The sequence below is a fragment of the Notolabrus celidotus genome, unplaced genomic scaffold (genome assembly GCF_009762535.1).
Source record: "Notolabrus celidotus isolate fNotCel1 unplaced genomic scaffold, fNotCel1.pri scaffold_281_arrow_ctg1, whole genome shotgun sequence".
In the NCBI taxonomy this organism is placed as follows: domain Eukaryota; kingdom Metazoa; phylum Chordata; class Actinopteri; order Labriformes; family Labridae; genus Notolabrus; species Notolabrus celidotus.
Genome location: NW_023260121.1, coordinates 12,233 through 37,276, shown reverse-complemented (window position 1 = coordinate 37,276; position 25,044 = coordinate 12,233). Strand labels below are relative to the sequence as shown.

Sequence of the window (25,044 nt, the reverse complement as noted above, 5' to 3'; positions counted from 1 at the left end):
TGACTCTGTAGTGGAAGTCACTGCATTAAACACAGACATGACTCTGTAGTGGAAGTCACTGCATTAAAAACAGACATGACTCTGTAGTGGAAGTCACTGCATTAAACACAGACATGACTCTGTAGTTGAAGTCACTGCATTAAACACAGACATGACTCTGGAGTGGAAGTCACTGCATTAAAAACAGACATGACTCTGGAGTGGAAGTCACTGCATTATAAACAGACATGACTCTGTAGTGGAAGTCACTGCATTAAACACAGACATGACTCTGTAGTGGAAGTCACTGCATTAAAAACAGACATGACTCTGTAGTGGAAGTCACTGCATTAAACACAGACATGACTCTGTAGTGGAAGTCACTGCATTAAACACAGACATGACTCTGTAGTGGAAGTCACTGCATTAAACACAGACATGACTCTGTAGTGGAAGTCACTGCATTAAAAACAGACATGACTCTGTAGTGGAAGTCACTGCATTAAACACAGACATGACTCTGTAGTGGAAGTCACTGCATTAAAAACAGACATGACTCTGTAGTGGAAGTCACTGCATTAAACACAGACATGACTCTGTAGTGGAAGTCACTGCATTAAACACAGACATGACTCTGTAGTGGAAGTCACTGCATTAAAAACAGACATGACTCTGTAGTGGAAGTCACTGCATTATAAACAGACATGACTCTGTAGTGGAAGTCACTGCATTAAACACAGACATGACTCTGTAGTGGAAGTCACTGCATTAAAAACAGACATGACTCTGTAGTGGAAGTCACTGCATTAAACACAGACATGACTCTGTAGTGGAAGTCACTGCATTAAACACAGACATGACTCTGTAGTGGAAGTCACTGCATTAAACACAGACATGACTCTGTAGTGGAAGTCACTGCATTAAACACAGACATGACTCTGTAGTGGAAGTCACTGCATTAAACACAGACATGACTCTGTAGTGGAAGTCACTGCATTAAACACAGACATGACTTTGTAGTGGAAGTCACTGCATTAAACACAGACATGACTCTGTAGTGGAAGTCACTGCATTAAACACAGACATGACTCTGTAGTGGAAGTCACTGCATTAAACACAGACATGACTCTGTAGTGGAAGTCACTGCATTAAAAACAGACATGACTCTGTAGTGGAAGTCACTGCATTAAACACAGACATGACTCTGTAGTGGAAGTCACTGCATTAAACACAGACATGACTCTGTAGTGGAAGTCACTGCATTAAACACGGACATGACTCTGTAGTGGAAGTCACTGCATTAAACAGTGATTTCCACGACAGAGTATCTAATGTTTATTATTTTAATGTATTTGTGACGCCAGCAGAGCTTCATTCAAAGAGATCACGTGAGAGAGAGAGAGAGCGAGAGAGAGAGAGAGAGAGAGAGAGAGAGAGAGAGAGAGAGAGAGAGAGACTCAGTGTTGTTTGCAGCCATCACAGAGCAGACAGAGAGGACCTTCATCGTCGGACATCCTGCGGCTTGTTTTCAGGTAAGAACCTCTTCCTTTCTTTTCTTCACCTCCACCTTCTCCTCCTCCTCTTCCCCACGCTGTTCACGCTCGTGACATGTTTATCCTGAGGTTGTGCTTTGTCTCGTGTTTTGTGAGAGAGAAGATGGAGATGTGACATGAACCTGTTTTCCATCAAACAGGATCAAATATAAACATTAAACCGAGGAGTGTGTGTGTGAATGTGCGTGGATCCGACACACACACACTCTCCTCTGTGCGTGTTCAGCTGGTGCGTGTTTTCATTGTCTGTCCGTGGGGCGTTTTTCCCATCCTGCCTGTTACTACGCACATTGGCACAAACCCCGATCAGGACTCTGTGGGGTTTAATCCTCGTGTTTTTATGGATCGTGGATCACAGACATGTCTGTGGGCTGTGATCTGAACCTGCGTGTTTTTTCATTTCTGCGTGTTTTTGCTGTATTTGAGTCCCCCGTGTTGGTTTGTTGTAAAATGGAGGCTGGATGGAGGAGGATGCTGCCATGGCCTCCCTCCCTCCTTCCTCCTCCTTCCTCCTCTCTCAGGCTGCTGGTCCTCATCACATGGCGCTCACACACCCTTTAAATCTCACACACACACAGATAGAAACATCAGGTCGTGGGTTCTGCGTGGATTTAATGTGCTCGGTTTAAATTCAGATTATTAAGGTTTATTCTGGTGGTTTCCAGTTGGACCAGTGTTCCCACAGGAGCTGTGTGTGTGTGTGTGTGTGTGTGTGTAAGAGATCCTCCCCCAGTCTGAGTAACCAGAACATGTTATTATGATTCACTCCAAGGTCATTAAATAGAATCATCCATCTTTAAAATCATCACAATGAAATACAACATTCATCTGCTTTGTTATTTAGAACAGGGGTTCCCAAAGTGTGGGTCGGGACCCCTTTGAGGGCCGCGAGGCACAAATGTGGGGTCGTGAGATGGCATCCAGAATGTTTTTACCTTTAGAGTAATCTAGAAATATTACATTTTACTCATTATAGTAAAACATATCTACAGAAATAGAAGCTACATGTGAAATAAACCATTGAAAATAGAAAATGTAGGTACTAGGGGACTCATAAAACATTTTTTCAACCCCAGATGTAGAGTACAATATCTCATTTGTATGTTTTCACTCAGTTAATATCTTAATCTGTAACCTGTAATTTAATCTTAGAGATATAACTTGAATGTCTTATTTTTTTATGGATATGTGGTTGAGTAAAAGAAGTGAAATAAAAGCTGCTACTATCCTTCAAAAACTCCAAGACACACTGTAGCACTGGTTTAAAATTAAAATGCTTTTATATAAAAGACAACCTGGGGATGTCTGTTTTTAATGCAGTGACATCAACTACAGAGTCATGTCTGTTTTTAATGCAGTGACCTCCACTACAGAGTCATGTCTGTTTTTAATGCAGTGACTTCCACTACAGAGTCATGTCTGTGTTTAATGCAGTGACTTCCACTACAGAGTCATGTCTGTGTTTAATGCAGTGACTTCCACTACAGAGTCATGTCTGTTTTTAATGCAGTGACTTCCACTACAGAGTCATGTCTGTGTTTAATGCAGTGACTTCCACTACAGAGTCATGTCTGTGTTTAATGCAGTGACTTCCACTACAGAGTCATGTCTGTGTTTAATGCAGTGACTTCCACTACAGAGTCATGTCTGTTTTTAATGCAGTGACTTCCACTACAGAGTCATGTCTGTGTTTAATGCAGGGACTTCCACTACAGAGTCATGTCTGTGTTTAATGCAGTGACTTCCACTACAGAGTCATGTCTGTGTTTAATGCAGTGACTTCCACTACAGAGTCATGTCTGTTTTTAATGCAGTGACTTCCACTACAGAGTCATGTCTGTGTTTAATGCAGTGACTTCCACTACAGAGTCATGTCTGTGTTTAATGCAGTGACTTCCACTACAGAGTCATGTCTGTTTTTAATGCAGTGACATCCACTACAGAGTCATGTCTGTGTTTAATGCAGTGACTTCCACTACAGAGTCATGTCTGTGTTTAATGCAGTGACTTCCACTACAGAGTCATGTCTGTGTTTAATGCAGTGACTTCCACTACAGAGTCATGTCTGTTTAATGCAGTGACTTCCACTACAGAGTCATGTCTGTGTTTACTGCAGTGACTTCCACTACAGAGTCATGTCTCATTCTAATGGATCATTTGACTTTGCACAGAGGTAGGTGGTAGAAATGTTCTACTTCAGAGATACTTCTCAGTCTTATACTGTGAGGACACATCAGAGCTTTTGCACTTCTACTCTAATACAGGGGTTCCCAAAGTGTGGGTCGGGGCCTCCTGGGGGGTCACAAGACACAAATGAGGGGTCGTGAGATGTCTTCAAGAATGTGTTTTTCTTAAAATAGTAGATTTTACCCATTATAGTAAAAATATCTACAGAAATAGTCGCTAAACATGAAATTAAACCTTGAGAATTGAAAGTGTAATGAGTTTTCTGCCTTTCTTTGTCTCCAGATGACTGCTAAGTTTAGAGTTAGTGAACAGTGAATGATCTAAAGCATCAGAAGCAGCATCGTCATTCATAACACACAGGAAACACAGACACAGGCTCATATAGGGAGGGTCATTTTCTGCAGACCAGCTAATTAAACCACATTAAATCACTCTGAGGGACAGTGGGGGTCACGAGTCTTTGGCAGCGATATTTTGGGGGTAGCGGGATGAACAGTTTGGGAACCCCTGTTATAGAAAACATTTCTGGAATCACGTGCTGCAGATTCACAGATCTGCATCTCCAAAACAACACGAATAATCAGCTCAAGCATGGAGACGCACGACAGACAGGTACGGCGACACCACTTGGACGAACCTCATGCAGACCTGCAGGGCGTAATGAGAACATTCATGTTAACAAAGAAGAGTTAAAGTCAAACGCTCCCCTAATAAAATACTTCATCATTTCCTTTGTTCATGTCCTGGTTAGCTTGTATCCAACATTCACTAGCAAGGACCACGCCACACAAGGATATAAGTTGAACATTTAATGAATTAGTTGTGCGTGGTGTGCCCAGCAGAAGGAGACTCAGGATGGGGGTTCCGTCTCAGCGTTATCCTGCCGGAGCTGATCTTGACCCAGGTTGTACCTGGAAGTAGACAGGGCATAGAAGGAGCGAGCACGAGTTGAGTAGTAGAGGACAAGGAAATAGGTTAAGTGCAGGAGAGTAAGGTGAGGGAGGGTGGGTTGAAGAATCACGGACAAGCAGTTTGAGTAGGCTGGCTACGTTTAAGAAGGCTTGTCAGGTGATTGAGGGTGTGGTTTAGGCGTGGTCCTGCTCCCGAATCTAAGTTAACACCTTAACTTCATTTCATTCATGTGATGCACATTAAGACAAATAAACAAACCAATCCAGGCTGTAGGAGACTCGACGGTGAGATATGCATCTCTCTCTGCAGGGATCAGACACTTAGAATATCCCCCTGAGCCTGTGAGGGACTAAAAGAAGACGTCTTAGTGGACGTTCCCAAAGATGACGTTGCAGACGTTACAGCCTGTTTCATGGCTGCTCCATTCCAGCCTGCAGTCTCTCCCAGTCTCCTGCTCCATCCACCGTCCTGTCGTCTCCAAATGAAGGTGTTAACGCACCAAAAACACGGATGTGATGGAATCTGGCCGTAAGAATATCAATGTAGGCTCAATTCCAGCCTGCAGCCTCTTTCCCTCACTCTACCAGTTTCCTGCTCCGTCCAGCATCCTGTCGTCTCCAAAGACAGCTAAATGAAAAAACCTTGATGTATTCAGACGCTAAGAATAACAATCTGAGTCACTCTGCAGCCACCAGATGATACTTTTAAAGGACCTGCTCTGATCAGCTGCTGCTTCTCTCTACGTCTAGTTGCAGCCATTACAGTCTGTCATGTGCATTTGAACGTAAGGCCTAAGGTTCCCCTTTAATCCTCATGTTTTCTGTGACTCTAAGATCTGACTTGTTCTGATTTTGAGTCACATAGTAGCGTTCATGAAAATATAAACATCTTTTGCTGCTTCAGGTTTGAATTACACGGCCTTATGCAGACGATGAGGTGATCTCCCTGCACCTGCTCCTAAATCTCCTCCTCTGATGTCCGGTCCATCATCAGCCTTACCTTAAGTCTGTGTTAATGATGCATCAGGAGATATTTGAACTGTAAACAGGTTTCATCAGAACCTGGAACATAGTAATAATGATGTCCTCTCCTCTCCTCGTCTCTGTCTGCGTTCATCTCAGCCTGCGTCCACGCTGACTCATGTCAGTGTTGCGTAACCTCTGTCGTGCCCTCGGCTCGGTCCTGTTCTGGGTGCTGATTGCTTCTCTGTTCATGCACGAAGCGAGCAGCTGAGACTCCAGATCACATGAAAACACAGAGCGAAACACAGAGACGAGTAATTACAGCAAACTGAGGAGTGAAACCGTCCAGACGGGACTTTACTTCTGCACGTGAGGCTGGAGGAAACACGCCTGTGATCGTCTCTACACGTGTTTCATTTGTTTATTTCAGCTGAACGAGCTCAGAATAAACAGTTCAATATATATACTTTACATTTTCTGCAAGTAAACTGTGCAATGTGAGGGGAAGCACTTCTTAGTTTCATTGTACATGACTGTAGCTTTTATTATCTTACTAAAGTCAGATGTCACGGTGTTTAAAGATCCAGTTTAAGATGTTCAAACTCAGGTTCCTTCAGCCATGTTTGATCCTGCATCACATCCCAATCCCCTCTTCTTTAAGAAGACTGATGCAACTGACACCAACTGAGCTCCTCAGACTATAGATGCATCTCACGTCCCTCATTTGACCCACTAAATGATCTGTGTATATGTGTGTGTGTGTGTGTGCTCTAAGCCTCAGATTCGTGCAGACAGATTAACACTGGGTCACTGGTTGTACTGGCTGCTCCTCAGAGGACTTGTTTCAGTCTGACTCTCATGTCCACAAACTCTGTCAGAGGATTTTAAAGGCGATCTTTGTGGTTGTTTCTTGAGTTCAATGCAACGCTGACATTTCAAATGCAGGGTGAGTCATATAAATCTACTCGGCCTCTTTCAGTTCAGAGGGAAAGAAGAAGAGATGTGTTTAGTTTAATATGCTGCTCGTGTTTCTACATTCCTTGGCGCATTTTGATACAATTTTTTAATTTAACAAACATTTTCATTACTTTCTTTGTTTTTAATGGTTCATCCTCGGGCTGACCGATCTGCAACGCCCCAGATGTGTTATGATTGTCACTAGGACTGGACCCAAATGCAAAACTCAGGCAAGCTGGATTGTGAAAAAGACAAGTGTTTATTCAGAGTTAACTCCGTGGTAATGGCGCTGTGGGTAACGAGCAGAGCAGTCCCTCTTTCCAGAGTCCTTCCACAGAGGGTAACTGGAGCTCAGGCAAAGGCAGGCAGGTTCAGCAGCAGACAGGGAAGCGATCAGCACAAGAGCAGGAAGCATGCACGGCAAACTCTGAATCTAAATGAAAATACACAAGGACGTCAGCTTGACACACACAAAGACAAGCAGAACAAAAACATGTTTGAGGAGCCACGGACTCAGTATACCACTGAAAAACTGAAGTACGATCTGGCAACGAGTAGGATAGAATCCGGAGTCTTTATAGGAGAGGGTTGATTATTGAGTGGCTTCACCTGGTGCTGCCTGCAGAATGGAAACCCCGCCCACATTCACCCAGAAGACACAAACAAGGGGAAGAGACACAGGAGGAGGAGCAACAGACAGGGAAATGACAAAACACACACAAAGAGGGAGAGGAGAGGGCTGCCATGATGAGGATCATGACAAGATGAGCTTCATTAGGAGACATGTGATGCAAATTCAGAAGCGATGCATGTTTATAATCACATGCAAGAGACCAAATGTAACGATGGAGAGGCTGTGAACGGAAAAAAAAACACAACATATGTGCAAAAATAAAAAGAAGGCATGATGATGGAGGTGCTCCAGGCCTGAAGGGGGCCGTGTGACCTCATGGTAGCTTTATTGTTTGGATAAGAAAGCATACGGCTTAGAAGTTTTGGAGGTGCGCCCCATGCACAGAGGCTGCACAGGTCCCTGGGTCGACTCCCAGCCTCGATCATTTGCTGGATGTCTTCCCTCGCTCTCTGCTCCCTGTGTTTCCTACCTCTCTTTGGGAAAAATGCCCCAAAGGAAGTCAAGTTTGCAGCAACTGCAGGTCATGTTTAGTCAGTGAGGATGATGATGTGTTCACTGCAACATCTTCCTCACTTTTCCCCATGATTGATACTAAGTCATGAACTGTTCTGAACCTCTTGTGAGCGCCCCCTACTGGCCTGGAGCACTTCCACTGTCGAGTCTTGACTTGCAGTGTTTTTCTTATGTTTTGATTTAGCGCCGTTTCTGGATTTGTGCTTAACCTGACAGAGTTTCATTTGGATTGTAGCAGATCATTCAGCCTTGCCGTGACTCTCCACAGTCTTTTGGTTTCTGGTTCACAGATTCTGGAGGTTAGGGTTGAAAAAGATAATAAGCAAAAACCCAAATGTGGGAGCTGAAAGACGATGTTTATGTTAGAGGAAGAGGACACAGTCAGGAGTTACCTGGATTTAAAAACCCTTGTACAGTCTGTGTGTCAGGATTTGTACATTTCCTTCCTTCCCTCCCTCCCTCCCTCCTTCATTCCTTCCTTCCTTCATCGGATGTTGTGCTGATGGAGGGAGTGTCTGCAGGATGGATTCAGCGTCTCTGAAGCAGAGAGCAGATTTTCATCCACTCAGTCCCGTCAACATCTAATGATGGACAGAGAGTGTTACAATAAGCTTCTTAAGCTACTCCTGTTATCAGTAGCTTGTTAGCTTAGCTTCTACTCATCTTTTCTCTCACACACACAAACACACACAAACACACACACACACACACACACACATGCAGGAGCTAAACATAGCAGTCGTCTGATGATGCAGAACAGAGAAAACAAGGAGGGGCTGAAAGCTGGAGCAGAGAGAGGAGAGGCAGATCGGCCTGGTTTCATCGTGCTGGATCACGGGACCAGTCCTGGTTCAGGATGGGTCTGAGCTTCCTTGTAGGGCGGCTGTTACATCTACTGATGGGCCGGGTTGAAACTGAGCCATGTGCATCCTTGTTAGTCCAAGTGCCATCATATTCCATCTTTAAAAAGAAACCTCTGAGGAGCCAATGAAGGAGTGCCAAACACTGCACTTCCTCAAATGTCCACTAGAGGCTGGCCCCAAAAGTGAGCCGTCCCCATAGAGCCTCATTCTCCACCGTGTTTGTTCAGTTTTGATGTCTGAAAATAAAATAAGAAACATAATATTTGAGGTTACTTCTTCCTCTCCGACAGGCCGAGCTGCAGCATCCCTCACCATGACTAAAGAGGAGAACTTGGAGGTGCAGGAGAAGGAGAGGCACGACCGGGAGGAGCAGGAGGAGGGCCGGGTCCAGAAAGAGGAGGAGGAGGCTCTGACGGAGGAGGAGGAAGAGGAGGAGGAGAAAGAAGTGGAAGAGGAGGAGGAGGAGTACGAGCTCGAGGGGGAGGAGAGGGCCGGGGTGGACGACGAAGAGGATGACGAGCAGGAGGAGGAGAGAGAGGAGAGAGAGGAGCGGGGAGAGGAAGAGGAGGAGCCGCTGACCTGCAGGGAGCAGGAGGCGGAGCTGGAGGCGGAGCCACTGTCCGTGTCCGAGTACCAGAGCCCGGTTCACGAGCCGCGCCGCAGAGCCATGGTACACCCGTCCGCTCAGGCCCCACTGCCCAAAGACTACAGTGAGTCATTCCACCTTAAATACAGTCTTTCCTATAACACCGTCATTCCACCTTAAATACAGTCTATCCTAACACCTTACATCTGTCATTCCACCTTAAATACATCATAACACCTTACATCTGTCATTCCACCTTAAATACATCCCATCACAACACCTAACATCTGTCATTCCACCTTAAATATGGTCTATCCTAACACCTTACATCTGTCATTCCACCTTAAATACATCATAACACCTTACATCTGTCATTCCACCTTAAATACATCATAACACCTAACATCTGTCATTCCACCTTAAATACATCATAACACCCTTACATCTGTCATTCCACCTTAAATACATCATAACACCTAACATCTGTCATTCCACCTTAAATACATCCTAACACCTAACATCTGTCATTCCACCTTAAATACATCATAACACCTTACATCTGTCATTCCACCTTAAATACATCATATCACAACACCTTACATCTGTCATTCCACCTTAAATACATCCCATCATAACACCTTACATCTGTCATTCCACCTTAAATACATCATAACACCTTACATCTGTCATTCCACCTTAAATACATCATAACACCTTACATCTGTCATTCCACCTTAAATACATCATAACACCTAACATCTGTCATTCCACCTTAAATACATCATAACACCTAACATCTGTCATTCCACCTTAAATACATCCCATCATAACACCTTACATCTGTCATTCCACCTTAAATACATCATAACACCTAACATCTGCCATTCCACCTTAAATACATCATAACACCTTACATCTGTCATTCCACCTTAAATACATCCCATCATAACACCTTACATCTGTCATTCCACCTTAAATACATCCCATCATAACACCTTACATCTGTCATTCCACATTAAATACATCATAACACCTTACATCTGTCATTCCACCTTAAATACATCATAACACCTTACATCTGTCATTCCACCTTAAATACATCATAACACCTAACATCTGTCATTCCACCTTAAATACATCATAACACCTTACATCTGTCATTCCACCTTAAATACATCATAACACCTTACATCCGTCATTCCACCTTAAATACATCCCATCATAACACCTTACATCTACCATTCCACCTTAAATACAGCCTGTCATAACACCTTACATCTGTCATTCCACCTTAAATACATCATAACACCTAACATCTGTCATTCCACCTTAAATACATCCCATCATAACACCTTACATCTGTCATTCCACCTTAAATACATCATAACACCTTACATCTGTCATTCCACCTTAAATACATCATAACACCTTACATCTGCCATTCCACCTTAAATACATCATAACACCTTACATCTGCCATTCCACCTTAAATACATCATAACACCTTACATCTGCCATTCCACCTTAAATACATCATAACACCTAACATCTGCCATTCCACCTTAAATACATCCCATCATAACACCTAACATCTGTCATTCCACCTTAAATACATCATAACACCTAACATCTGTCATTCCACCTTAAATACATCATAACACCTAACATCTGTCATTCCACCTTAAATACATCATAACACCTAACATCTGTCATTCCACCTTAAACTCAGGATTTCATGCACTGAATGTCTGCAGCACTCTGAAAAATAAAGCCTAGTTTATCATAATCTGCACAAACTTCAGATTTGATTTGATAGTTCTGTAAAATATTGAATTTTCTTCATGCATTTATCAGTTAAGAGTCTTTATTTTGAAATGTTAAAAGTGAAATAAACCAGATTTAGAAAAACTTCCTGCAGGAATTGAATAAAAAGGGCAGCAGACCAACACAACAACATCGGTACACAACACAGGGAGAGGATGCCTGTGCTGAATGTCTATGAGGCTACACACACACACACACACACACACACACACACACACACACACACACACACACACACACACACACACACACACACACACACACAGAGTTCATATGTGGTGAAAACCCAGCAGAGGGTCGTCGCTTCATGAAGTCTCTGACGGATCGATGGTTTGAGAAGCTGCTGCACGGACGAGAGAGTGATTAGTATTCATGAGACGAACTCAGACCGACCAGCTCCATTATACACTCTGTGTGTGTGTGTGTGTGTGTGTGTGTGTGTGTGTGTGTGTGTGTGTGTGTGTGTGTGTGTGTGTGAGCAGCAGTGAATACAGAGCAGCTCTGACTGGCTGCTCTGAGTCATTGCTAAATGTTGAACTGAAGGTTTCACACGATTCAAACTGAACTGCAGTTCCTCAAGTGTCCACTAGAGGCTGACCAGCTCACCTGTTTACAGCAGGTTAAGGGTTAAAGGGAGGGGAGAATTAGGGGCGGGGCTTCTTTGAGTGACAGGTGGATACTGCTGGCTCTCCATCACTCTAACTTACTCTCCAAGAACCAGGCTACTGCAGAGTCCCTCGCCGTATTTTGTATGAAATCATTTAAATTTAACCCCGGCCTGTATGAGAAGGGAACAAAACTCATGAGAGGGGTCTGATTAGTCTGGAGTTTGACATTCCTGCATCCCCATGTTGTTGTTTTTTCTGCAGCCAGACTAAATTGAGGATGAATGCATCTCTGAAATGTTGTTTAGCTTGTAAGAAGGATGTATTTTAATGTCTTTAAGTCATTGAATCAATGATTCTGCAGATTTCAGACTCCCTGTCTGAGTGTGACCAAAGCTCACGTTGGACTTGAAGGATCTGTTGGCAGAGAGGAACCTTAAAGTCCGTCCTGGAGGTGATTTTAGTCACTCAGTGAAATTAAATCTGTCGGGCGCTCAGACTGCCGAGCTGGCAGGACGAGAAAGTGCAACGCTCACCGGTTACTTCTGACTTCATGAGGGCGACGCAAACTCTCTGGCATCTTCTTCTTCTGTTGTCATCCTCTAAACCTTCATCTCTAATCTCTAATCTCTTTTCTATCCGTCTCCAGCCTTCACCTTCTTCGACCCCAATGACCCGGCCTGTTTGGAGATCCTCATGGATCCCCGCACCACCATCCCCGAGCTGTTCGCCATCGTGCGTCAGTGGGTTCCCCAGGTGCAGCACAAGATCGACATCATCGGCAACGAGGTGAGAGCATGCAAAACGCTGACACGTCTGCAGATGTCCTGCACGTTAAGAATCAAACGTTAAAGAAGAAGAAGAAGAAGAAGAAGAAGAAGAAGAAGAAGTCAGGCTGCGGCGCTCTGAGGACTCTAACAGTCGAGCTGTTGTGTTGATCTGCTCGGATCGCCCGGCCTCGTCGTTTCTGGCATGAAGCCTGAAACAGCACTCAGTCGTCTTTGTCACATTGACCCAGATACAACACACACACACACACACACACACACACACACACACACACACACACACACACACACACATGATGAACAATGAAAGCTCCCTGAGCCGTGTAGAGCTGAATGCTGGACGTCTCTCTCTCTTATTCTCTCTGAGGCGAGCATCGTGATCCAAATGTCGCCACAAACACAAACTCTGCTTCAGTTTGACGACTGCAGAATCATTCTAAACTCACTGAGAGCTCGACTGTGAAATGCAAACATTTCTGTCATTTAAAAGACATTACATTGACTTCACTCTGACTGAAAGCTGCTGCAGAAACACCTGCAAACAGGATGTTTAAAGGCTAACTATTTCAGAGTTTAAGACGCTGATATTTCTCCTCCTGCAGTCCGAAGACCTCTGACGATCAGAGAACTCGTCTCTTTGTTTTGCAGAAAGCAGGAGCTGCTTCTATGCATCATTTATTCCATTACACTTAACAACAAACACGCAGCCACAGCGATCCATCTCCACGGGATTCAATTTCCAGCGTAGAGGTTTAAAGCTGCTGGACTTCACATCGATCTGTTGGAGCACAAAGAAAGAAACAAACACACTTTTCTGCAGCAGGAGATTCTTAAGAAAACAACAACAGGAAGTGTGTGTAAAGCTTTGTGACGGTTAAACCAGAACGAATGAGACAAAGAGACACCGTCTGATTCACAGAGTGCATGCAAAGGGTTAAATGCTCCCAAACGGCATTGCAGAAGAATCATTTCTGCATAATTAATTAAGTTATGAAGCATGAATCTGGAGATGAAGAGGATCCTTTACATGCAAATAAACCCGAAAGAGTTGAGGGTAAAAGGATCGGAACAATTCCACCTCTGAAGGACGACAGATCTGTCAGGAAGAGAGCGCACAGTGCAGCTCTGTGCAGGAAGTTGGAGATGCTGACAGCTCGTCTCTGAATCAGATGCAAAACAAGAGCAAGCTGCACAGAGCTGCAGAGCTGCAGAGCTTTAAGGGAGGGTTTGAGCCTGAATATCATCAGGGGAACATGCTTTTTGGTTTTGAGCATGAGACAAAGGATGTGCAGTTCTTCCCCCTGAGTTCCTGCAAAGGTTCCTGTCCTGGAGACGGGTTTCTGGAGGCATCAGTGTCACCAGAAGTTGTAGTTTTATCCTGAGCTCTTAAAAGTCTGATTCAATTTGACAGTTCTTTAAGTCTCCCTGATTCTTTTGGTATCCAATCCGAGGTCAGTCCCCAGAATGTCAAGAACTCAAGCGCTCACAGACACGGTGACTTTGACCCAGATAAAATGGCTGCATCGATTCAAGAGAGAGAGAGAGAGAGAGAGAGAGAGAGAGAGAGAGAGAAGAGAGAGAGAGAGAGAGAGAGAGAGAGAGAGAGAGAAGAGAAAGTGGTGCAGAGGGAGAGATGAGAGGGAAACAGAGAAGAGGAGGAGGAGAGATGAGAGAGAGAGGAAGGGAGTGTGGCTCCACCATGACTCAGCAGGACGCTGAGTCAGCCTGCATAAAAAACAGGAGCAGACAGTCGAGTCAGAGAGATGGAGTCAAGTGTCACATCTCTCACCGGGTGTTCTGCACCAACGGGGAACCTGTTTTTACCAGTTCACCATAAATCAGACATAAAGGTGGACACTTCATCTTTCATGTAGTTTATGAATCATAAAGATAAGATACATTTAAAATACGACGTATCAGGGCGCTGGATTGGCCCAGTGGTTAAGTTGTACGCCACGTAGCTCTGGCTTTAGCCCTGAAAGCAGGCGGCCATGTTTGATCTCCTTTCTCTCTCTCCCAGTTTCCTACTCTGTCCACTCTCCTGTCCTCTCTGTAAAGGAACAAAAGCCCAGAAAATAAAGTTAACAATCAACATCTCTTTATTTATTTCCTCTTCTTTTTATTTTATTTATCCATTTAGTTATTTATTATCATTTTATATATTTATTTATTTAGAATCTATCCTTTTCCTTTTTTATTGGTATTTTTATTATTATTATTTATTATTATCATTATTATTAGTTCTATGTATTATTTTTATGTATTACCCTTTTTATTATTATTATTATTTTTACTAATATTAATATTATAATTACTGTTATTAGTAGTAATGGTAGATTATGTTATCTGTATTTATTATTCATTTTATTATAATTATTATAGTTATTATTATGAGTTGTGGTAGTAATATTAGTAGTATATATAATCTTTATTAATGTTCTTTTTATTATAATTATACTTATTAATTGTAATAGTAGTATTAGCAGAATACATTATCTTTATTTAAAATTATTTTTAATATTTATTATAATTATTATGATTAATTGTAGTAGAAGGATTAGTAGTACATATTATTTTAATTATTAAAATGTTTATTGAAATTATTTAAGTTGTTTTTATTAGTTATAGTAGTAATATTAATAGCATATATAATCTTTATTTATTATTTATTTTATTATAATTATTATTATTAATTGTGGTAGTAATATTAGTAGTATATATTATCTTTATTTAATATTATTTTTCATAATAATTATAATTATTATTATTAGCTGTAATAGAAGTATTAGTAGTATATATATTCTTTATATTTTTTCTTTTTATTATTATTACTGTAATTGATGAATTAATCAATTTTTTTCTTCTTTTCTTAATATTTTATTTTTCTTATTTATTTATCTATTTAATTTTATTTTTAAGTCATTATTCATATGGGTATATAACTTATTAATATGATATAACTGAGGTTTTTATGATTTATAAAAAGTCCAGTTTTGTTCACGTCATTCAGACTGAACCATGACCCGTCAGACTAGAGATAAATCCAGATGTTCATGTTTGACTGAAGGGTGGAGGTCTCAGGAATTTCCTTCAGTTTTAATAATCCATCATTTAGTTTGAATGAAGTCAATGCAGCTGAAAATGTTGGTCTCCTTTGTTCACATGCAAAAGAAAAGAAACAGGACGCACGCTCAGCTTCCAGCTAAACTCACTTATTAAATCAAGAGCGCCTGTTCTTCGTGTCCGTCTGTTCCTCAGATCCTGAAGCGAGGTTGCCACGTCAACGACCGTGACGGTTTGACCGACATGACTCTGCTGCACTACAGCTGCAAGGCCGGGGCCCACGGAGTCGGTAAGATACCAGACTGACCCGGGTCCTCCAGTACAAGGAGAGATAACCCGGTCTCCTGTTATCTTTCAAAACCTGTTTTTAATGCAGCGAGTCGTCTTTGTGTTTTCAGGCGACCCGTCGGCCGCTCTGCGTCTCACCAGTCAGCTGATCTCTCTGGGAGCCGACGTCAGTCTGAGGAGCCGCTGGACCAACATGAACGCCCTGCACTACGCCGCTTACTTCGACGTCCCAGAGCTGATCCGGATCCTGCTCAAAGCTGCTAAACCCAGAGGTACACACACATCTCTTCAAGGATCACTGACGACTCGCTCAATCTTTGAAGTATTCACCTCCTCCTCCTCCTCCTCCTCCTCCTCCTCCTCCTCCTCCTCCTCCTCCTCCTCCTCTGTTGTCTCCTCAGTGCTGAACTCCACCTGCAGTGACTTTCACTACGGCACAGCTCTCCACATCGCCGCCTCCAACCTCTGCCTGGGAGCCGTCAAGTGTCTGCTGGAGCACGGAGCCAACCCCAGCGTCCGGGTAAAAACACCTTCCTTTGTTCCTCCTGCTTCTGCCTCTGAAATCCATCCATCGACCTCCATCCTGCTCTTTACTCTCACACATTTTAAAGATTACTTTGCAGCCATGTCAGACCGTCTCCCTCTTCCTCCTCCTCTCTCTGCAGAACGATAAGAGCCAGGTCCCCGCCGATGTGGTCCCCGACCCGATGGACATGAGTCTGGACAAAGCGGAGGCGGCCATGGTGGCCAAAGAGCTGAGGCAGCTGCTGCTGGACGCCGTCCCCCTCAGCTGTAACCTCCCCAGAGCCACGCTGCCCAACTACGACAACATCCCCGGGAACCTGATGCTGACCTCTCTGGGGCTGAAGCTGGGAGACCGCATCGTGCTGGACGACATGAAGGTCAGACACTGAGGAGGAGCAGGGACGCAGGCGGTGGTTTTCACACCGAGCTTTATTGAATTAGATTAATGTGTGTATTTTAAAAGTGGGTCCCAATGGGTGCAAAACCTACTGTAGGAGGTGGTGGAGACCAAAACAGAGCTAAAAGAGGAGCCGATTGTGGCTTTAGGTGAATCAGGAGGACCTGAGGGAGATGCTGAGGTCCTTTTAGCGGCGATACTAGCTGACATTTTCTGTTTTATTCCCTGCAAGGCAAAAAGTGAGACAGGATAAATCCTGGGAAGATCAGGGAGGGAAATGTTTGAATCCTGAAACATGAAGAGCAGGTTTTTATTTCTGTTCATGCTCCTCAAACGAGTCCAGTCGCCTCTGATGTTTCCCCGTCAGATTGCGTTAAAGTGCACGGATGAAAGTGTTGTTCTGTGATGTCTGTGGAGCTGTCATGGCCGCCGCCGTGCTGTCTGAGCTCTGAACCGTGCGTTCTCACACTCTCTGTAGCTCCAGAGAGACCTGAACCGCGACGACAGCCCGCCTGAACCCCTCAAACAGGTTTGTTGGAGCGGACGCCGGCTGGATTTGTAGACTAACTGAACTGACTTCCTGTCCCATGACCAATCAGGTCCTGTTTTACCTTCACTCCATCTGCAGCCCCGCCCCCCCCCTCTCTCTCTCCCCGCCATGAACCACAGCAGCAAACACACACAGCTTTTACCTCTCTGCACACACACCTATTCTTACAGATCTCTCTCTCTCCCTCTCTCTCTCTCTCTCTCTCTCTCTCTCTCTCTCTCTCTCTCAGAGCGGCACTCTGAGGTTTTGCGGGACGACAGAGTTCGCCAGCGGTCAGTGGGTCGGCGTGGAGCTGGATGAGCCTGAGGGGAAGAACGACGGCAGCGTGGGCGGCGTGCGCTACTTCATCTGCCCTCCTAAGCTAGGTAACAGCTGCTGCAGCAAGTTTTTGAACCCCTGCATCGAGCCAATGGATGCAAAACCATCTGTAGGAGGTGGTGGAGACCAAAACAGAGCTAAAAGAGGAGCCGGTTGTGGCTTTAGATGAATCAGGAGGGCGAACCGGCTCCGTCTGCCGCCTCTGAGTCTTGAATCTTTCTTTCTTTCTTTCAGGGATTTTTGCTCCCGTCTCAAAGATTTGCAAAGTCCTGGATCACACACCTTCATCCGTCACCTCCACACCCAGGACCCCCCGCCTGGACCTGGCCTCCCGCCTCGCCGGGAAGACCAAGAAGGAGAAAGAGAAGAAGGAGAAGGAGAGAGAGAGAGGTAACACAGCTCTGATGCATGTGTGCCTAAAGGTGCATTCCGACCAAGAGTTCCTGGGTCGAAACGCATGAAGTTCAGGGGGAAAGTTCCTCTGGTCGCCTTCTGTGTCTTGGTCTGATCATGTGTGTGTGTGTGTGTGCGTGTGTGTGTTGCAGCCCAGAGGAAGAAGACGTCAGTCGCCAGTCTGGATCCGGAGGGTCTGAACGTGGAGGTTGGGGATCAGGTTTTGGTGGCCGGACAGAAAAACGGCGTTGTCCGTTTCTATGGAAAGACAGACTTCGCTCCAGGTGAGTTCTTTGAAGGCTCGCTCTCCACGCTCTGCATGTTAACACACATCTAAGACTCACAGAGGTCACGTTTGTAATCCCGGTCTGGGTCCCTGCAGGTTACTGGTTCGGCATCGAGTTGGATCAGCCGACAGGGAAACACGACGGCTCGGTGTTCGGCGTCCGCTACTTCAACTGCCTGCCCAAATACGGCGTGTTTGCTCCGCCCTCCCGCGTGCAGAGGTGAGGCTGCACACTTCCTTCTTCCTCTTCTATTCTTCTGTTGAATACTTTTCATTTCTTGATGCCTTCATTGTTTGTTTTTGCAGAATCGGAGGCCCTAAAGACGGCTCGCAGAACGACAAATCCATGGTGAAGAAGGTCCACCAAGTCACCAGTGAGTGTCCGTCTCTCTCCTTCTTCTCTTTCAGAGTTTAAGACACAATCTGAGGATCCGAGCTCTCAGGAACGACTCGTCTCATGTTTGTTTGTTTCTTCCTGCAGTGGCACAGCCGAAGCGTAACTTCAACACGATGCGTTCCCCTAAAGACCTGACCTCCGAGAGCTCCATATCCAGGTGAGACCACACAGAGGACTCAGACGGTCCTGGTTAATCCAGAGCAAACACGCCTGTAAAGTTCTGCAGCTCTGCTCTTGTTTTGCGTCGAGCTGTTAGCATCTCCGCTCTCTCTTCACTCATGCATCATCTTCCTCCTCCTCCTCCTCTTCCTCCTGCAGGTTGCTGTTCTGCTGTTGGTTCCCGTGGATGCTGCGTGCCGAGATGCAGTCCTAACCACGCCCTCCTTCTTCTTCCTCCACCGGATGGATCTCTCCACTCTTCTCTCTCTCTCTCTCTCTCTTTCTCTTCATCTTTTACTTTGGCTCTCTCCTCCCCTCCTCAGACTCTCACCGTCCGTCGGTTAAACTTCTCGTAGTGAAACTCCGCCCCCCTCTAATTTAGCCGTTCTATAGCAAAATCTATAGTGCCTTGTATCTGATCAAACGTCCTGCATTCCTCTAACCAAACTGAGAATCCAGCTCTGCTAAACGATCCCCCCTCCTCCCCCCAGAGGTGATATCCACGACTCATCAACGATCTGATCTCAGTGTCCGAGCGTCGTCCTCGTCTGTTTGTGCTGCTTTAAGTTTGAACTCTGCTGCTGCTAGATTTGGGTCTCACCAACATCACAAAGAGACGGCTTCAACAAGGACTAACTCTGACAGAGTCTGGTATCGGACCCAGAACTTAAACGCCCTCAGTCTTAAGGTCTCTCTGCACACTACAGACCCGACTAGAAAGCCCTGCACTCGCTCTCTGACGATCCAAACGAACGCTGGATCATCCGCTACGTCCACGCTACTGCTCTCTCCTTTTAACGTTTGCAACTTCAAGAGCCTGCCTGGACTTCTTTGAGCCACCAGGGGGAGCTCTAACAGATTTGGCCTTAAGTCTATGTTTGCAGAATCCCAAAACCTTGATGCAAGTCCCTCTGCCAATCATAGTTGGGGACTTTTGCTGTTGCACCAGGGGTGGCCTATCAGATATCAATGGGGGGCCCATGCAAGCCCTTTGGACATGCCCCTGGCTGCTCCGGCGTTCAAGAACCCCTAAAACTGAGACCATAGGAGAAGATGCGGTCTGTGTTTTAGTTTGAAAACTGCAGGGTCGGGTTGCAGCTTGGACGTAGCCTTGGAGAGCTCGGTCTCTGCTCAGATCCCCCTTTAGTGGGTCGAAAAGAGGTATCAGAGATCCAGGGTTACACCTGTACCGGGTCAAAGTCAGGGCCTTAGATCAGATCTCAATCCCTTAAAAACCGTCTGAACCTTTTATCACCTGCATGCTTTAATCTCAGATGTCGAACTGAAAACAGGGTCAACCAACGCCATCGTGTTTCATCATCGTGTCACCGCCTGAGTGTCGGCTTCGTTTGAGGATCTCCCTGAACGGTTCTTGGTCTCTTTAAGAGACTGGACCCAGGACGAGTTAGAGGGAGGCGTGCAGCTGGAAGATGAAGTTTATCCATCTTTGCATGAGAAAGGAAAGAGAACCCATCGGTTCTGTAGTTAGTGGTGAACGCCGTGGAACAGTTTTCTTTATGAGTTTGCCAAATAGAATCATGAGTCCGTGTTCGGAGTTAAACGAAGAGCTGTAACCTGTCGCTAACCAAAAGTGCTAACAAACCCAAAACCACCACTTAGACTTCAAACCTTTAAATCCAAGTGTTTTCAGCCCCCTGACGTCCGCTTCACAGAAACACTGAATCAGTTTGTGGATGATAATCAGTTGTACATATCTGTGTCCCTCCTCTCTCTCTCTCTCTCTCTCTCTCCCTCCTTCCTCTCTCATCCCCTCTTTTCGTGAATGTGAGCATCTACGAAGAAGTTAATCTAAAAACATACGTGTGTGCTTAATGTTGAACTCTCTCTTGAAGTATACCTGCAAACAGCAATATGTAAACAGTGTACCTATCTCTGTGTGGAAACTGTTCCTGTGTTAATGTCTCTTCACGCTCTGTAAGCACACGGACACAGAGAGACGAGCACGCTCACACTCTGACGGCCCGAGGCTGCAGACGGCGAAACTTCAACTTCAGAATCAAAGGTGGAAGGGACTGATTCGGGGACTGGGAGATTCAAAAGCCCAGAACAAAAGAGCATCATGCATTCAGAGATTTGAAACATCAAACACAAGTCCTGAAACATCCTGGCTTCTTAAATCCACCATCCTCTGAAACCAGTCCCTCACTCGTCGCTCTTCCTGTCTGGAGTAAATCCATCACGCTCTGAGGTTTTCTCTCCGCCGGTCTTCACGCTCTGAGGTTTTCTCTCCGCCGGTCTTCACGCTCTGAGGTTTTCTCTCCGCCGGTCTTCACGCTCTGAGGTTTTCTCTCCGCCGGTCTTCGCGCTCTGCAGCCTCAGCCTAAAGAAGCACTTTGTGGTTGCTCCCGCACACTGCTGTCGATAATAGTCGTTCTTTTTCGTGCCCGTGGAATCAGCTTCAGTATCTACTAATGACAACTACAGCGCTTAAGTCCATCAGGCGTCCAGTTCGGCTCAACCAGACCGGAGCTTTACATCCTCATTGAGCTGCAGGATGACGTGGCCTAGGCTCTGACAGGGTTCCCACGCGTCCTGGAAAACCTGGAAAACAGTTGTCCAGTTTTCCAGTCCTGTAAAATGATTCCAACATGACTGTGTGCGACCTGACAAGGTTAAAAACACACATCCCCATTCAACATTTGTGACCATTTTTTGTCCTTCAGATCTATTTAGCTCATTAATGCACTGATCCTCTGATTATTATCATTATTATTTATTTCAGTAAGGCAGCTTCCAGAGTCCTCTGCTGGCTCTTTTGTTTCTTTCTTAGCTAATTTTATATTTTCTGAGAAAAGAGAAAGCTGAGATGAGAGTTAGCCATCATTGTTACTTGGTTGCACTAATAAAGTGAAGTGCTGTCCATCTGTGGTTGCATACTTCTATAATCAATTTGCCATCATTTTTAATCATGTAAGAGAGACTGCACGTCTTTCAATGTAGACTTCCACTGAGAGGAACATATTAGACTATTTAGGAACTAAATTAGGAACTCAATTTAGACGGTCATACCAGCTTGATCATCCCTGGAAATGTCCTGGAAAAGAGTGGGAACCCTGTCTGATCAGTTTAGCTTTTTGGACACAAACTCCTGCGATGACAGAACGTACGCTGGGATGTCGTCTGTCCGAGCCACCGAGCTTTAAAACTACCCGTAAAGACTTCAGCTTCAACTTTCACATTCTTCTGGAGGTCCTGATTAGTTGGGATATCTTAAGAAACTTTATTCCAACTGTTATCAAACCAAGAAACTCACATTTGTCTGGCTTGCATCGGACTCCAGCTCCCCTCAGCCTCTCAAATTAAAGGCAGAAAACCTCCTGAGTGATCGAAACCGTCCAGAAACCAATCCCTCGTCTTCAGATTCAAGCGATACGCAGACGACTCAACGCTTTACCTTCCCCAAATTCTCACCGGTCGCTCCTTCTCCCAGCCGTCCCTCGTCCAAAACCTCCAAAACCCTGAACAGAACACTTCCCCCAGCTTATGATTTCACACACACACACACACACACACACACACTAGGATCGCCAGGATCCTCTGCTTCCTCCATCCTCCCGGTGAACGTCGGTGTCAGTGGACCACAGTGATGGTGAGGTTCGTCTTTGTAACAGTAAACGTACGGTTCAGTCAATAACGTCCCCGTTGGTTTGAACATGGTGTTCTTTCTGTAAACGTGGAGCTTGCTCTGGTTTGGCCACTAAGTGTCACTAGTGAGTCACCGGTTACTCATCTCACCACGAAGAGCGACGACGACGAAGACAAGCTTTCGTCGACTCGTCACATACTCTGGATTTGTTCTCCTCCTTTAAGGGACCAAAGTGGTGTTTGTCTGTTTTGGCTCTTTGATTAAAAACCACTGAATCACAGAGTCTCTTTCAGAAGTTAAAGAGTTAAAGAGCGACGCTGAAGAGCAGCAGGGACACAAAGCCAACTGTAGGAGGTGGTGGAGACCAAAACAGAGCTTAAAGAGTTAAAATTCAGCTGAAACTTCCACAGAGGTTTTTGATGTTTGATGTTTTGGTTGAGTACGACATAAGCGACGTTACATGTAGCTGCAAAGTTCTTGCACCAGTGTTTGTTTGAAACCATCCGTCGCCCAAAGACTCCAAAGGTGCATTTCCAACAAGAGTTCCGGGGTCTTTTAGCCCCTAGGACTACTTTCCCCTGAACTAAAAGGTTCCTGTGCCTCCATTGGGCTGAAGTCCCGGGTAGATTGTGTAAATCAGGCCAGTGACATATGGAGAAAAAAATCTTAATAAAAACTAAACTAGTTTGCATTTCTAGGAACTCCCTCTGTGTTTCAACAGCTGTGTGAACTCCACAAACACTGACACGTTCAACCAAAAGTCCTGGGACCTTTGAAAAAAACTGCCCTCCAAGCAGGGGCTTTTCAGGGGGGAGATTATCTACTCCTGAACTAAATTTAGACCCTGGTTCCTCCAGTCAAAATGCACGTAGTTCTGGGGTGAAGTCCCTAGTTCAGGGGTGAAGTCCCTAGTTCAGGGGTTAAGTCCCTAGTTCAGGGGTTAAGTCCCTAGTTCAGGGGTGAAGTCCCTAGTTCAGGGGTGAAGTCCCTAGTTCAGGGGTTAAGTCCCTAGTTCAGGGGTGAAGTCCCTAGTTCAGGGGTTGAGTCCCTAGTTCAGGGGTGAAGTTCCTAGTTCAGGGGTTAAGTCCCTAGTTCAGGGGTGAAGTTCCTAGTTCAGGGGTTAAGTCCCTAGTTCAGGGGTTGAGTCCCTAGTTCAGGGGTGAAGTTCCTAGTTCAGGGGTTAAGTCCCTAGTTCAGGGGTGAAGTCCCTAGTTCAGGGGTGAAGTCCCTAGTTCAGGGGTAAAGTCCCTAGTTCAGGGGTAAAGTTCCTAGTTCCGGGGTGAAGTTCCTAGTTCAGGGGTTAAGTCCCTAGTTCAGGGGTGAAGTCCCTAGTTCAGGGGTAAAGTCCCTAGTTCAGGGGTTAAGTCCCTAGTTCAGGGGTAAAGTTCCTAGTTCAGGGGTGAAGTTCCTAGTTCAGGGGTGAAGTCCCTAGTTCAGGGGTGAAGTCCCTAGTTCAGGGGTAAAGTCCCTAGTTCAGGGGTAAAGTTCCTAGTTCCGGGGTAAAGTTCCTAGTTCCGGGGTGAAGTTCCTAGTTCAGGGGTGAAGTCCCTAGTTCAGGGGTGAAGTTCCTAGTTCAGGGGTGAAGTCCCTAGTTCAGGGGGAAAGTCCCTAGTTCAGGGGTAAAGTTCCTAGTTCAGGGGTAAAGTTCCTAGTTCAGGGGTAAAGTTCCTAGTTCAGGGGGGAAGTTCCTAGTTCAGGGGGAAAGTCCCTAGTTCAGGGGTAAAGTTCCTAGTTCAGGGGTAAAGTTCCTAGTTCAGGGGTACAGTTCCTAGTTCAGGGGTACAGTCCCTAGTTCAGGGGTAAAGTTCCTAGTTCAGGGGTAAAGTTCCTAGTTCAGGGGTAAAGTCCCTAGTTTAGGGGTAAAGTTCCTGGTTCAGGGGTAAAGTTCCTAGTTCAGGGGTAAAGTCCCTAGTTAAGGGGTAAAGTTCCTAGTTCAGGGGTGAAGTCCCTAGTTTAGGGGTAAAGTTCCTGGTTCCGGGGTAAAGTTCCTGCGGTCGAAAAACACCACAAGTTAAACCTCTTCTCCCGTCATGACTAAAACAGCCACTAGAGGGCGCATCACGAGCTCTGAGTCTCAGAAAGCTTCTGATCTCTGTCATGAAACTCTGCAGGCTGATGTGGAAAACATTCGTTAGCATTGAACCGTCTCATGCTAAGCTAAAACCCTCTGTAACACCTCTTTGGTCCTTTAAATCCTCCCTGATGGATCAGCGTTTGTGTCTGAAGGTTATCCTGTTCAGCTCGTAGAAACTAACTCCACACTGGTTGTTTTTAACATTACTGCGTCTTCAGAGTCTTCAGAGTCTTCAGTATATAGCCTATATTTTGATAACTTCACTAAGTGTACTTTATGTTCTCCGGTTTTGTAACGTGCGTGCGTTCATGGTCCACGTGTGTGAGTAACTCCTGTTTTTTAAAGTGTGTGAAGAAGCTGACGGCGTTAAAAAGGGGAAACGGGAGAACGAGCAATCGGACGTCCTCATCCTAACAGATACTCACTGCATGCTCTCTCTCTCTCTCTCTCTCTCTCTCTCTCTCTCTCTCTCTCTCTCTCTCTCTCTCTCTCTCAGTATTTTCTGATTTGTTTTTTTCAATAAGTGTATCTTCTTCTTCTTCTTCTTCTTCTTCTTCTTCTTCATCAGCATGGAAATGCTTCTAATAATAACTCTATGAATATAATAAAGAATTTGATGTTGTT

At 45.1% G+C, this 25,044-nt stretch overlaps 1 protein-coding gene across 2 annotated transcripts; it reads left to right on the top strand.

Annotated features, from left to right (window-relative positions):
• The first annotated feature begins 1,441 nt into the window (after window positions 1-1,441).
• LOC117809434 (CAP-Gly domain-containing linker protein 3-like) lies at window positions 1,442-25,044 on the top strand. 2 transcript variants are annotated; one of them, XM_034678984.1, is made up of 15 exons: window positions 1,442-1,511; window positions 8,851-9,270; window positions 12,225-12,364; window positions 15,622-15,715; window positions 15,825-15,986; window positions 16,116-16,234; window positions 16,380-16,616; window positions 17,115-17,165; window positions 17,416-17,551; window positions 17,739-17,894; window positions 18,050-18,181; window positions 18,280-18,403; window positions 18,490-18,557; window positions 18,665-18,737; window positions 18,899-25,044. In XM_034678984.1, exons 2-15 carry the CDS (start codon window positions 8,874-8,876, stop codon window positions 18,951-18,953), a joined length of 1,944 nt encoding a protein of 647 aa, XP_034534875.1. In that variant the 5' UTR covers window positions 1,442-1,511; window positions 8,851-8,873; the 3' UTR covers window positions 18,954-25,044. The 2 variants fall into 2 exon arrangements, with proteins under 2 accessions (XP_034534875.1, XP_034534876.1); XM_034678985.1 differs by lacking the exon at window positions 17,115-17,165.